The sequence below is a fragment of the Solea solea genome, chromosome 18, assembly GCF_958295425.1.
Source record: "Solea solea chromosome 18, fSolSol10.1, whole genome shotgun sequence".
In the NCBI taxonomy this organism is placed as follows: domain Eukaryota; kingdom Metazoa; phylum Chordata; class Actinopteri; order Pleuronectiformes; family Soleidae; genus Solea; species Solea solea.
In genome coordinates, this window is record NC_081151.1 from 8,934,034 (window position 1) to 8,948,465 (window position 14,432).

Consider the following 14,432-nt stretch of genomic DNA (forward strand, 5'->3'; position numbering starts at 1 on the left):
CTCATCTCCTTGTCTTTCCGGCCAATCTACGGCTCGCACACCGGCGTGGCACCTCGCCGTATCTCACACCACATCTCAGTCATGTCAACATCTTGCAAAAATGATTTAGTCGTAGTTAATGTACCCTGAAACAAACAGTGCGACTTGCAATAACCTGTGCCTTTTTCACACGTCCTATAGGAGTAGTCTAACGACCAACAAACGTGTTGCAATGTGTCAAATGCAACGGATATTGTTGTCATTGTGTTGTAAATGGTTGCATTATGTTGTGATAATGAATCTCAGCCTGGAGACCTTCAAAGTAAAAGCATAAAATATCGTAAGACGGTGCCCGCCAAAATACAATACAAGTGGTTTTAGTAATGGTGCTGAAATGAGACAATCACAGCTTGAGCTCCTGCGTCACGCAGATGGCATGTGCTAAAAGGTGAGTGAGGGATGGCCTGAGTCATAAAGCACTTTTCAAAGGCCACACACGTGCACATTAATGCACAGGTGTGCACACACACACACACACACACACACACACACACTCAACACGCCAATGATCTGCATCTTTTGTAAGAGGATTTATCTTAAATCCCAACGCTTAAAATCTCACTGGGGCATGAGACCAAAAACCAAGCAAAGCCTGTCGGGGTGACTGAGGAGATCAATAATGATTAACAGAATAAACTCCCTGATTCTGCTCGGAGCAGATTTGAAACATAATATTGTGGTTTTGTCAGTCTTTAGTTAGTCCGCAGATTAAATTAGCATGGAAATTAATCTGGCGGAAATCTTCTCTGTGATTACCTGAGGGTAAATCCCTGATCTGTGACAGTGACGCACTGCTGAGATATGCGCTCTATCACAGGGCTCACCCCCCCCCCCCCCCTTCAGGATTGTGTTGTCAGTATTGATTATGGTGTGGAAATTCCCAAGATCCAGAAGCTTGACAAACTTCTCATGCTTCAAAGAAAAGCAGGCAAAACATGGCTAATCTGTGGTAATCTGGCAGTCAGTACCCGTAGAAACTCACATCCCCTCCAAAAAAAAATCATTCAATTTTACACTTCATTTCCAGATTTTACAATAACTTATTTTTGCTGCTGCAAGAGAATAAACCAGTTGGTTATTAGAAAAAAAAAATATTAGATCAATTTACACCGGGGCTGAAACATGTCATAAATAAATTCCCTGAGGAAAACAGCCCTTGTATTTGATTAAAATATTAGATTTGTACCATCACAAGTAATTACACTGTTCTAAAAATGTACAAATAATGTGATATCCACAACATAAAATGAGTGTAATTGAACTTTAATTTAAAAAGGTGATGGATCTCTGAATATATCTCATATCTTAAAGGAATTTTCATGAAAATGATAGTTTATGATCAGCACATATTATTGATTTATAATAACAATTACAACACGTTTATTAAAATATATCTGTTGCTATTTAATACGGTTTCTTTTCTCTCAGGACCTGGGAGAAAGGTTTTTATTATTGTCTGGATCCCTGGGATTTAAATGCAAAGTGGACCAAAGTTTCACATAATGACAAAAGACATTGCAGCGCGCAACGAGCTCTTTATTTTGAGTGGAGGAGGAGAGAGAGAGGGGGGGGGGGGGGGGTTATCCAAGGTGTTTGAGACAGATGAGAGCGGTGGGGGTCGGGGAAGAGGAGGGAGGAGGAGGCAGGCAGGCAGGCAGGGAGGGAGGGATAAAAACTGCGAGGGGCCGCAGATGCTGGATCATTTGAGAAGTTTCCCCGTGTTCAGCGCACTGCCTGCCCTCACTAACTGTACTGGAGACGGATAGGAAAGCGCGCTGCAAAACCCCGAGAGCCACCGGCCTTCAACTCAGACCCCGGTCTGCTCTTCTCTTAAAGAGGCGTCGCGAACGGATCAATGAGCCAAACGAACAAGCGGTTTCTCCTTTGAGGCTCGTTTTTGGGCTTTACGCGTGGACTGCCTTACAACCTTCCCTTTCATATTCACTTCTCTCGAGGATACCTGTACCTCTACTGATGGTAAGCGCTCATCTTCTACGACACTCACTCATGCACACACTCAACACTGGAGCTATTTTAGGAACCGAACCTAAGGACGAGGGAATCTGGTTGACAGTTCGTGACTTTTTTATTTGTTTTGTTTGGTTTTTTTTTTTGTATCTGTTGGCGACTGTGCGCGTTTGCGCGACTTGGCTGCGCGACATTCTCCGTTCAAATAGCGACGGCTACAACCATGATATTTTTGCCTCGGTGACAGATGGAGTGAGATAAACGCGTAGAGTTCGTTGGACAAACGGCGCCAGTGAATCTGGTGAAGCTCCGAACAGGTTAAAGCGTTTTGTTGCGGAGAGTTGAGCAGTGACGAACCAAACACAGTGAGGTCATAACACAGCTTTCGGTTTCTCAGTGACTTTCTGTCTTCTCTCTCTCTATCTCTCTCTTTTTTGCAACTATAATTTAATTATTTATTTCGTGTCGAGTTTAAGCTTTTGTCCACAGGCTGGCGGATTTAACACCTGTTTCTACTCCGTGCGTAAAGATGGCACCGCTCACGTTTTAGCCGAGGTGGAGAATTATTACACTTTTTTTTTCTTTTTTTTTTTAACCTCAGTGTAATGTTATAAATAAACACCGCTTCCTTATGAGGTTTTAAGTAACCCATGAGTCATTTTTGCAAACAATACAGTTTTGTCTGATGTGAAATCTGCAAAACTCACCCCGTGCCAATTCATTACAGTGTTATACAGTTACAGTTACCGACTTGAAACCGATGGAAAAAATGACAGGACGTTCGTGTAAGTAAGGACCCCGCGGCTTTCACAGGTTTACACCTGCTTTTGGCGAATAATTACGCGGAGAAATTGTGTCATTTCATCCCGTCGTGCAGCAGCAGAGTAAGCATTTTGCGGCCTGCGGGCGCATGGCGTCTTTGGCACACACCTTTTTACTCTTCAATCTCAGATTTCCCCTCCATTGTGCAGACAAATACCTTCACCAGACAAATTACACTAATGCATTTAATGTTTTTTCTTCTTCTTCTTCTTTGCAAATGTTTAATTTTTTGGCAGTGGAGTGACATTTTATTGTTCCATGGAAAGATTTGCTCAGGTGTTGGGCTTTTTGTTCATGGTGTTACCTGATAGTTTTCACATTTCACTCTTACATTCTCCTTCATTCAACCTGATATGCAGATGAACAGGGAAGTGCATGACTTCGCTAAATGCCTATTCATTTTCGTCATCTTTTTTTTTTTTTCTTTTTTCCATAAAGTGAGCCAAATCAACAAAGCCCTGATGCAACTGGGGTCATTTCTCTCAGAGCTTAACCAAAGCATTAACCTGTTTTCAGTGATCTCACTGACTGTGAATGTTCTGGGCGCTAATAAAATCCCAAATCGCCATTCAACAACAACAACAACAACAACAACAACAACAGCAACACACACATTTTCAGCAGAAATGAGGATACTGCCCTTTTGAATCCGAGTGAGGCCTTCGTTATTATTTGAACTCGGCCAAGCTTTAGCTACAACCCAGTTGTTGTCAGGAAGTGCAGCAAACCATAAACATTCCTTTGTTAAGCAAGATAGTGTTTAAGTTACAGTGTTTGGACCCTACAGCGATTTAGGCCTGGAAAAAAAAAATGATATTAGCAAATAAGCAAAAAAATTTCTGGCATCCAGAATGCCATAGATTTGGCTGTTCCCGTGGTAACCTGTTGCCCTCCTCCCTCCTTCTCTCCCTCTCATCTTCCCTCCCAACATCACTGTCAAACTCCTCATGAAACACATCTGAAGAGACATGTGGACAGTCTGATCACATTATCTTTAGTCAGGGAGAGACAGAGAGAGAGAGGCCAAGGGGGACTGGACAAAGCCAAGGGCAGTTGACTGCTTACGGCCTAATTGCTCCCCTGGTCTGCATTTGTTGTTGGAAAAAAAAAAAAGTTGCAAGAGTGTAAAGCTTATTAAAAAAAATCAAATATAAGTCAACCCTGGAAAGAAAGTTGCAGGAAAAAAGTAATCTTTCATAATTATTATTATTATTTTTGAAAACAGATCAGTTGTTGCAAGCCACTCCCTCTTTGCCTTACATTTTCTTTCATCATCATCATCATCATCTTCATCATTCTACTTGGAGTGTCTGTCTGTTCTAGCCTGCAGCTTTTTCAGTGGCTGGTTACAGTTACAAGATGTTCTGTATGGTCAGTGTTTTTGAGTACTATGAATCCCTGTAATCATGGGAGAGGCCCTCTCTCTGGACAATGAACATTTGTTGTCAGGGATGTGCACACTCACACACACTCTCTCACACACACACACACACACACTTGAACCCCCTCCCCTTGGGTAATAGAGCTGATCATGTTCTGAACCCTCCACTCTCTTTGCCACTGTTCTCACAAACATGCAACCAGTGGCACACACTCGTGCGCGCATACAGACAATCGCCCGTGTGCACCCACACAGACACACACACACTCATGCACCGCACAGCGACCCCGTCTTCACACACACTGGATCTAGTGTCATGACCGACAAAGAGGGTAGAGGGGGTCAACCGTGGGTCAAAGTCTAATACTGCTGGGGGGGGGGGGGATTCGTGATTGCATGTACACTGAGCCATGCCGGGGCCGAGATAATCGCAAAAGATATGAAGCCAGACACACTCGCGTACACAAACTGTGGATTACACACACACTTACACACACACAGAGAGAGAGAGTGTTAATATGCATCCTCTGAGTGTAGTAATGCTTGGACACGCTCCAGCAGAACAGGTTCCAAATGATGACTAAAGACCTACATTGCAGCTCCAAATTTAAAATGTCTGCTCTCGGCTGCTGCTGCTGCTGCTGCTGTTGCTGTTGTGGTTCCTCTGTCACAAATTCAGTGATTTTACTAGTGTGAGTCAACGGCATTTAAACGCTTTAAAATGACGTGTCGAAGAATTGAGTCATTAGATCGGCACCAGTGTGCTTGTTAAGTCTGACAAGAGGGGAAAAAAGTGGCTGTTAAAGTGGGGAATCATGTTTCTTTTTTAATTGATTTATAGATTGTATTTGACGCTGCAAATAAAAACATTTGCTTTTTTCGAAATATCCTCAATGGCGTGGTTTCTTTAGGTTCACGCTGACCCCGTAAACCGCCGACTATGCATCTCTCCTCCCGATGCCGGTGATGTCAGAGAGCGGGAGGTCTGTCCTCAGCATCACTGCAACCTGTGCGAGTGCTCAAGTGGGGCAGCGTTACTAAGAGATGAGGCCCCTTTTGAGTTGGAGCTATTTTTAATTCGCCTGTCTGAAATGGCTGATCTCATTTGTTTGGAGGAGTAAAAGGGTTGCGAGAGTTCACGTCGGAGACGGGTTTCTAAAAGGGACCCGCCCTCTTGTTTTGGATATAGATTTCTGTTTTTCCCCACTCCTGATCAAAGCGGCGTTATCACCTCTTTGATTTGCACGTGAACATGAGAGGGAAGCACCAGACATTTTATATCTCTGGAATAAGGGACAGTTATCTTGTGTTTTTTTCTTTTCTTTTTGCTTCATTTGTAGTTGTTATTATTTAATGAGGCGTGTTTGTTGTCATAGGTGAGTGGAAGGAAGGAAGGAAGGGGGAATCTGCTCTCGGTGTTGTGGCACATACCTCCTGACATTCCAGTTACAGTAAATAGCAAGCTTAGCCCATGAGCCAAAATGATAAGCCTTAAAGAGACACAGGGTCTCTCTCTTATCCACTTAAACACACACACACACACACACACACAGAGATATAGCCTAATTTCTTTGACCTCTCTTTAAGTGAGTATCGGGTATCAGGGTGATGCATTTCCAGTTGCTTTCACATAATAATTCCCCTGTGTTTTTAATTTGTTACAGGAACAGGGTCACTCCAACGTTCTCCTGCAGCCGCCCAACACCACCTAACATTTCCTGGAAAAACGTGTCCATTGCCTGCTCCCAACAAACATGGACTGTTTTCCCGTGCTTTATTTTCTGTCGGTAAGTTAGTGGACCTTTTAATTTCAGTTTGTACCATGTAACACATTGTTGAATCTTGTGGTTTTGTTTTTCCTTTTTTTTAAGTTGGAAAATGTCTAAATGGAAAAGAGCTTTTTGTCAGTTTACATATGTGGCACGACATTTTTACCCCATGGCTTGTTGGGAAAGCGGCTCCTTTTTGAGTTAAGAATATGCTCTGACCCCAGGGTCGCCTCTTTTTATTTGTCTAATCATTATGGAAGGGGGGGAAGGGCGACTGGCTGAATTCAATTCAAAGAGTTGTCTTCTTGAACCAGGCGTTTACCTTTGGAGGATGTCACCAAAGATAAACTGCGAGTGGCCTCTCTGATTAGGGGCAGACTGGAGTATCAGCTGCCCTCGGTAGGAGCAGAGACGAGGGTAAAGACGGGGTTATGGCAGAAGAAAAAGTAAAAGCAAATAAAAGTTTCCTCCGTAAAATGAAAGCCTTCCTCTCCTGTTCGCCTCTCCCTCTTCACTCTCTCCAGTTCTCCCCCTAACATTTCCGTGTACCATCTGCTGCTCCTCCCCCTAGAGACATCATGATTCCTGGTAATCGAATGCTGATGGTCATTTTAATATGCCAAGTCCTGCTGGGAGAGAGCAACCATGCTAGTCTGATACCTGAAGAAGGGAAAAAGAAAGTGCCAGGCCTGCAGGGTCGTTCGGCCACTCAGAGCCATGAACTGCTGCGGGACTTTGAGGCCACGCTGCTGCACATGTTCGGCCTCAAGAGGCGGCCGCGGCCCAGCCGCTCCACCACCGTGCCCCGCTACCTGCTGGACCTCTACCGGCTGCAGTCGGGGGAAGCCGAGGAGGCTGGAGGCCATGACATTGCTTTTGAGTACCCGGAGAGATCAGCCAGCCGGGCGAACACTGTGAGGGGCTTCCATCATGAAGGTAAGCAAAAAAAACAATTCACGACATTCGGATCCTTTTCATCGTGTCACATTTCATTAGTACGGTCGACGACTGACGTTTTCAGGAATAAAAAAAAAAAAACCCAAGACATTTCCTACATCCCTTGTAACACAAATGTGAGGCGGCTACACCCATCTGACCACAACCGAGGAATCTGAGGATGTGGTCACCAAACACTGTCTAAAGAGGGGGCAGAAAAAAAAAAAAAAGAATCTGCCAGACAAGCTCTCAAGAGCCTCATTTGAAAAAGTCGGTGTGTTTGGTTAGCAGCTGAAAGAAAAGCATACCTTCATATTACTGAACTTGCACTTCTCACCCCACCCAGCAGAACATGGCTTAAAAAAGCTCCGTCTTGGCGCGGCGCTGGAGTGTGTTCCTCTCTCATGTCTCCAGTTTATATGGAGGGCTCTTTTAGAAGGACCTTCCTCAACGTGCAATTATCTTTAATGCTACTCTGCAGCCTTCTAAATAAAGCCCCGACTGCCAACAATGTGGGTGCCGAGAGCAGACGCTGCAGCCCTCTGGGGAGATGGAAAAACAGCCTCAGAGGCCGGTGCGATAGAAAGACTGGAATGTTAGAAGGGTTTCTGTTTATTGTGAATCGGATCTGCTTAGTTTTAGCGACGGCTGCAGACGTTTCAATAAGAAACTCCCGGGATGACTGATCTGTTATGTGAAAACCGTTGTCTATTTTCTGCGGAGAGACTCTGGATGTCTCGATAGATAGAGTGAGAGTGACCTTGTAGTGTAGTGAACTGAGAAACCAGGGAGCTTTAAGGCGACACGACTTGTCCACCCTTAGGGGGAGGAGTGAGGCAAGGAGGGATGAGTCAGCCTTAATGGGGCTTGTCAAACACATTGCTAGTCGTAACACACACCAACACGGCAGCGCACCAAGACTAGTGGGGGAAAAAGAGCACTGCTGGAGGAGGAACTTCTTCCTGCCTGTGATGCAACGTGTATGTGCATTTGTGTGTGTGTGTGTGTTTCGACTGCTCTCTGCAGGCATTTACCCTCCTTCTCCTCTGCTAAACTATGTTAATAACACGCTTCGAGGTCCTTTGAGAAGGAGTGCTTACTTTCATGGAAGCACCATTGTGCGATAGTGTAATTCAGTTGACTGACGTGTCCAAAGCGTGGTGAGATATTGCAGTCTGCAGCAGACAGTCAGTTGGGCGAGGAGACATCTGTAGGGAGGGTAAACCATGTTGCTTTTGTGATATTTCAATATTTCACACAAGAAGTACATCCATATTTAAACAAAAAATAAACAAATAAACTCGCTTTTGTCGAAATTAAATAGCCCACACTGCCCCGTGAGACACTCTTTTCTTGTGGGCTACAGACCAATGAGATTCTACCCTACTGTCGGACTCCCTTAATGATTATTCATGATGAAAATGATAAATGTCTTAAGTGAACAAACTGCAGAGCTAATCAAAAACACAGCAGGTTTCAATAATGAGAACCACCTGGGTGAGATTAGGGCCTGGGTGTGAAATAACAGGGGTGGATTGAGCAGGAAAATAGTAGACACAACATTCCTTTCCCCAACAATGGTGATCTTGCCAGAAATCTGCAGACTGAGCGTGGAACAGGGAGCCTCCACTGTGTTTATACTGTAGCTGTGGTACGTTAATCACCACCCTCCTTGTAATGCATGTTGCAGCAAAGTGTTCAGAGAAAGGCATTGAAAGAGGGGGCAGGATAATCCTTATAGATAGATACGGAAGTGTGGACAATGTGTATTGATATCGCTGAATACGGGAGACGCGCAGAGCAGTCTGCAGGCACTGTACATCTGTCAGTTAAAAACATGTTTAAATGAGCAGTTTCATAGTTTTATTCAAACATTTAGTCAGAAAATACTCAGAAAGAGGGTTATAACTCAAAAGATGAAGCTGTGAGTTCATTGCCGAACACACTGAACATGATAGAATCTGTGCACGTGAACAAACCGCCCACCCTCTCTCTCATTTTCAGAGCACATGGAGAGGGTGCACGAGTTCGACGCTGGAGAGGCCGCGCCCCTTCGCTTCCTCTTCAACCTCAGCAGCATCGCCGAGGACGAGCTGCTCTCCTCCGCTGAGCTCCGGCTTTACCGTCATCAGATCGACGAGGCCCTCGCCGACGCCCTCTCAGACGAGCAGGGGCTTCACCGGATAAACGTGTACGAGGTGCTGAAGCCCCCGCGGCCCGGGCAGCTGATCACGCAGCTCTTGGATACGCGGCTCGTGCGCCACAACATGTCGCGGTGGGAGAGCTTCGACGTCAGCCCCGCCGTGCTGCGCTGGACTCGTGAGCGCCTCCCAAATTACGGGCTAGCGGTGGAGGTTCTGCACCTCAACCAGACGCCGCGTCACCAGGGCCGGCACGTTCGCATCAGCCGTTCGCTACACCAGGAGCCCGGCGAGGACTGGGAGCAGCTACGCCCCCTCCTGGTCACCTTTGGCCATGACGGGAAGGGTCACCCGCTAACCCGCCGGACCAAGCGCAGTCCCAAGCAAAGGGGCCGCAAGCGCAACCGCAACTGTCGGCGTCACGCGTTGTACGTGGACTTTAGTGACGTAGGCTGGAATGACTGGATAGTGGCGCCCCCTGGTTACCAGGCTTATTACTGCCACGGGGAATGCCCCTTTCCTCTGGCAGATCATCTGAACTCGACTAACCACGCCATTGTTCAGACACTGGTGAACTCTGTGAACAACAACATTCCCAAGGCCTGCTGTGTGCCGACTGAGCTCAGCGCCATCTCCATGCTCTACCTAGACGAACATGACAAGGTGGTCCTAAAAAACTACCAGGAAATGGTAGTGGAGGGCTGCGGCTGCCGCTAACACACAAACTAACCAGAACTTAGACTCGGACTGGCGACTTGAAAAAAGCAACATGGACGCTACAAACAAATTAGAAGGTCTTTATTTCCAAAAAATGTTCACTTGGACCCTTATTTATAACTTTAATGTTGAGGTGTATGTTTGTCTCACTTTATTGTTTCTTTGACAGTATGATCATATATTTTGACAAAATATATATTATATATATTTATATCTACATATTAAAAAAATAAATTGAGTTCTTATTTTAAACATAAAAAGCTGTACAACTTTTCATAATGTACATTAGATTGTATACGTTTTTTTTTTATTGAGAAAATAGTAAAAAAAAACAATCGTAAAAAAGTAAAAGTTTATTTACTTGTAATATTTATTGCTTTCACATTCTATACATTTGGAGAGAAGAATAAAAACAATCGACTGCTTCCAATAACACAATTCAACAAGAACACATAACAGATCATTTATCTCTTTGCCTAAATTCGAGCATTGCATGAGGTTTAATGGAATGAGTTGAAACATTCCATAGTGTGCACTGATGTCAATGGTTTTATTTAGTCCCTTAAAACAAACTTTAATTTTATTGTTTTGTAAAATATATTTAACAACTATCTACCAGAAGACATTTTGTAAAAGGTTGACGGTTTGGATTGAAATTCTGAGCGTGGTATTTATTCTGGTGGCCTTTTAATGCTCGTAAATTTAAAATTGAACTTTTTCCAACTTAAAAAAAAACAAACTTTCACCTGTGATATGTTTTTTGCTCTTTCCTCCCCCCCCCCCCAAAATTGCAGTAACAGAAGCTGTGAGAGAAATGCTATGCCATTTCAAAGCTTTCGAGTAAAGCCCCGTATTGTTCTCATATTTCTCTTTAATGTCAATCTGACTAACATGTGGTGGTTGGACACTCGCTAATCCAGTTGCAGTCTGGGCGGGTTATTGGGCCCGACTGTGGGAGAGTGATTCTATTGTTCTTGACGTCCCCACATTAGGGGCATGATTGTGGCCGATGCGTCCTGCCCCTGACACAAGACGGCTGAGTCCTCAGAAGAATCAAAGGTTAGACGCTCTGTCTCCTGCCTTTGTCTTCAGTGGCTAATGTCGGCAGAGCAAAGACGCCTGTCTCCAACCTGTGCCCCATCACACAATAGGCTTCTACATCACTTATTTACAAGCTGACGGCTGCCCCAAATTATATGATAATGTTTTGAGAGGCTGCTCCTTTGAACTGCTGGGGGGGATGTTTGCTGAAAGTGCCCTGTACACCAGCATGTCACAGGGTTGAACCTCTGGATTTAAATGTAATATAATCCAACATAAATATTTTTTGATGAATAATTACTTTTTAAAATGTTTTTTTTTTTTTTTAAAGTAACTCCAATCAATATATTTTTGTTTCCCGGTCAGCCAGAGCTTAGAGAAGTACATTTAAATTTGGATAAAATAAATGAGATAAATTAGAGATAACATCAGATAATTTGCTCTGATGACAAGTCAGGTGGTTTTCCCTTGAACGGCTGCCAGGCGTCTCTTTGATGCGTGCGTATCATCGTCAGAAAATAAGGGGGAGTTGCTTCTTGCGCGGAGAAGAATTCAATTTTGAAGTGGCTGAAGGCAGCGGAGATTAAGCTGCAGGAACGCTGTAGACACATGTAGACAAGTGTGTGTGTGAGGTTTTTACAGCAGCCTGACAGTGCAGTTAACAACATTTCAACTGATCCTCTCCTCTGAACTCAGTGGAGATAGCATCAGCCAGTTATGTTAATTGTCTGTTCATTATACCACGGCCCTACACAAAGAAAGCATGTGTTTATTGAAAGGCCTAGAGAAAAGAGGCTTATAAAAGCTCAACACCAGCCGGCTTCAAGTCAGGAAGACAAGCTCAAGCCTTCCGATGTCATCTTCCCTCAGAAGTTCTCCACCCAGTGTCATCTGCTGAAATGTGGGGACACTTTGAGCTTATGAGGACATTTTTAGCTGTTTTTTTTGAGGAATAAAACTTGGGTTATATTGAGTTGTGATGCTAGAGGTCAGGGTAAGCACCTCGTGAATGCATAATGTCTTAGTGTCCTCACTAAGAAAGCTGTGCAAGAATGTGTGTGTGTGTAGGGAGTGAGGGTGGGGGGTCAATTACCGAATGAGTCCTTAAAAAACAGATTGAGGGCTTTGTCATGCCTGTGTGACGTGCCACTCAGTCTCCTGTAAGTGCTCGTTCTCACGCAATTACAGGTGAGTCATTATGCAGCAGCTCTATTGACACTGCTCGACTAATTGACTGGGTGAAGTCTTCAAAAAGCTTTTTATTTGGACGTTCTGCCATAAAAGCCAAGTGTTTATAGACAGTAAACCTCCCCACAGGAACAAAGGAAGATGATCCTCGTTTACTTTTGCCATGAGTGAGTGAGTGGGTGCTCTCTTTATACAGCTCCATCTCCAACGTCCTCCTTTTCGGCCACAAAGTCAGGCGACGCAACAGCGACGGAAAAATACCCCAGAAACGGTTTCATTTGGAGTGTTTGCAGGATTTGGACCGTGAATGTGACTGAATGAGCACATTTAGTCAATTAAATGTAAATAAAACGGAGGAAATGACAATTCCAAGACATGAAACCCAGTCGTTATATAAAGGGGTAAAGAAAAGGTAAGTAACCTTTCTTGTAAACCCCATATCTGTGATCATCTAGGCAAACCCTGCTCTCAACTTCACTTCTAATTTCTCATTTGATTGAGCAGCAAATTCCCAATTCGAGCTATATTTTACACCAGTGCAGCTGTCTCGCCAAAAACAAATAAGCCCTAAATGTATTTAACCTGAAATAAATCCAAAAAGAAATAACCAGAAACCACAAACGTGATCATTCTACCCATTCACTGGAGATACGAGCATAGTGAGGGCGCGTAAAGACCCTAACTGGGTCATTGTATCTGCAAACTCTTCAAATGTCTGATAAGACCACAGCTAAAATTCCATCGACCTTGATTCCACTGTGGTGCTTGCAGAGAACCTCAGAAACCTCTGCAAATGAGACCAAAACTATCCGCGTGGTGAGGTAATAAAGTTGTTGGTGGTTCGGGTGATTAGATCCTTTGGGGGGAGAAAAACAAAACATCAGTTGGTTTAAAGTGATGTTAGAAAACACAAAATAGTCCTCGTCCGACTGAAATTGCACTGAACATCAAACACAGTCAGTTTACCTTCAGTCAGAGCAGGATCAGACTCAAACGTGTGCCACAGTTCCAAAAAGCGTGGAATGGCTGCTCAACATGCTAACAATTACCCATTACTAACAAGCTGAAAGGGTGGGGGGGGGGGGGTGACAGTAGTCCAGATGAAGGGACTAAACCATGCATGGACATTAGTGACCGTGGAGGACAGAGTGTGTCGTTTTCCTCTCTCTGGTAAGAGAATCAGAAGGGGCTATCGTGATGATAGCTCATGTCAGGGCTGCTTCGAGGTCAGGGCCTCTCGTTTCACTCTCCCACTCATACTTCCACACACACACACACATTCTTTCTAATACTGCTTTTCTGTCAGGGTATATCATTTTTACTCTGACACACACACACACAGGTCTGAAACCTTAGACCCTTGCCGCTGTCCATCTGTAAAGGTTATCTGGGTGACACCTCCTCTCAACCCCCGGCCTGTGACTCATCTCCAGTCAACACGGGCACCTCTGCACCGCCGCATGGCAGCCGGGACGCTCCGGCCGCGCGTTTAAGAGGATAAGGCTGTCATCGACGGAATACTTTGACCTCAGGTCACTGGCACAAAATATAGAGACACGCGCTGCTTACAGTACAGGTAGCAGGCAGGCTACTGATTAATATTTATCACTTTGACAGCGCAAAAGAACTCACACAAATTAACTACGTGTCAATATGAGGATAACAAAAGGACGTTAAACTGTTCAGTATCAGTTCACTTATTTGATACATCTTGATAATAAAGTTACTTTTTTTCTTGTGTAAAGAAAAAGTTAATTTATCAAGCATTTTAAACAAGTTATGTTTTTAATTCTGTTTTTTATATATATATATATATATACACATATATATTTTACATTACTTCATCTTGTAATTTAAGCCTGTTCAGCACATTCTAGATGTGAGAATTTTTTAAACTAATTTTGTTATTTGATAGCTTAGGCGATTATTTAACAATAAATAAATAAATAAATAAATGAATCACTTCTAAAAGTTGTAGTTGCAGACCTCCTTTGCTCCTTCAGGTTCGGTTGTTGCTATGGCGACAAGTAAACTGCGAGTTTGACTGACAGTTGTTAGGGATTTGGTGATTCTCATCCTATTTCAGCTTTCTTCAACTTACAGGGTAAGTGTGTGTGTGTGTGTGTGTTGTCTTTCCCGTGCACATTGGCGCACACGTGCACACTCACAAATGTGCAGTTCCTCGCTGTGCTCGGGCTGTTCACAGCCCCTGGTGTCTGTCAGTAGTGTTGGAAGAAAAACAATGAAGGCCCCTCAAAGAAAGCTTAATAAAAGTAATTGCTGCCTGAGTGATTAGAAAGAGTATCAGATATTTCCATCTTGACAACTGTTCCCAAACAAAGTGTACAGGGATGGATGGGTCAGAGGCGCGGGGGGGTGTGTGTGTGTGTGTGTATAGTGGGGGGGTTACTCACTGTGTGATTAAATCCC

General features: G+C 44.1%; 1 protein-coding gene across 1 annotated transcript; it reads left to right on the plus strand.

The window, feature by feature from the left end:
- The first annotated feature begins 1,725 nt into the window (after positions 1–1,725).
- Positions 1,726–11,111, plus strand: bmp4 (bone morphogenetic protein 4). The gene is made up of 4 exons (XM_058615999.1): positions 1,726–2,016; positions 5,875–5,997; positions 6,551–6,915; positions 8,920–11,111. The coding sequence occupies exons 3-4, from the start codon at positions 6,558–6,560 to the stop codon at positions 9,771–9,773; spliced, it is 1,212 nt and encodes a 403-aa protein (XP_058471982.1). The 5' UTR covers positions 1,726–2,016; positions 5,875–5,997; positions 6,551–6,557; the 3' UTR covers positions 9,774–11,111.
- The last annotated feature ends 3,321 nt before the right edge of the window (positions 11,112–14,432 follow it).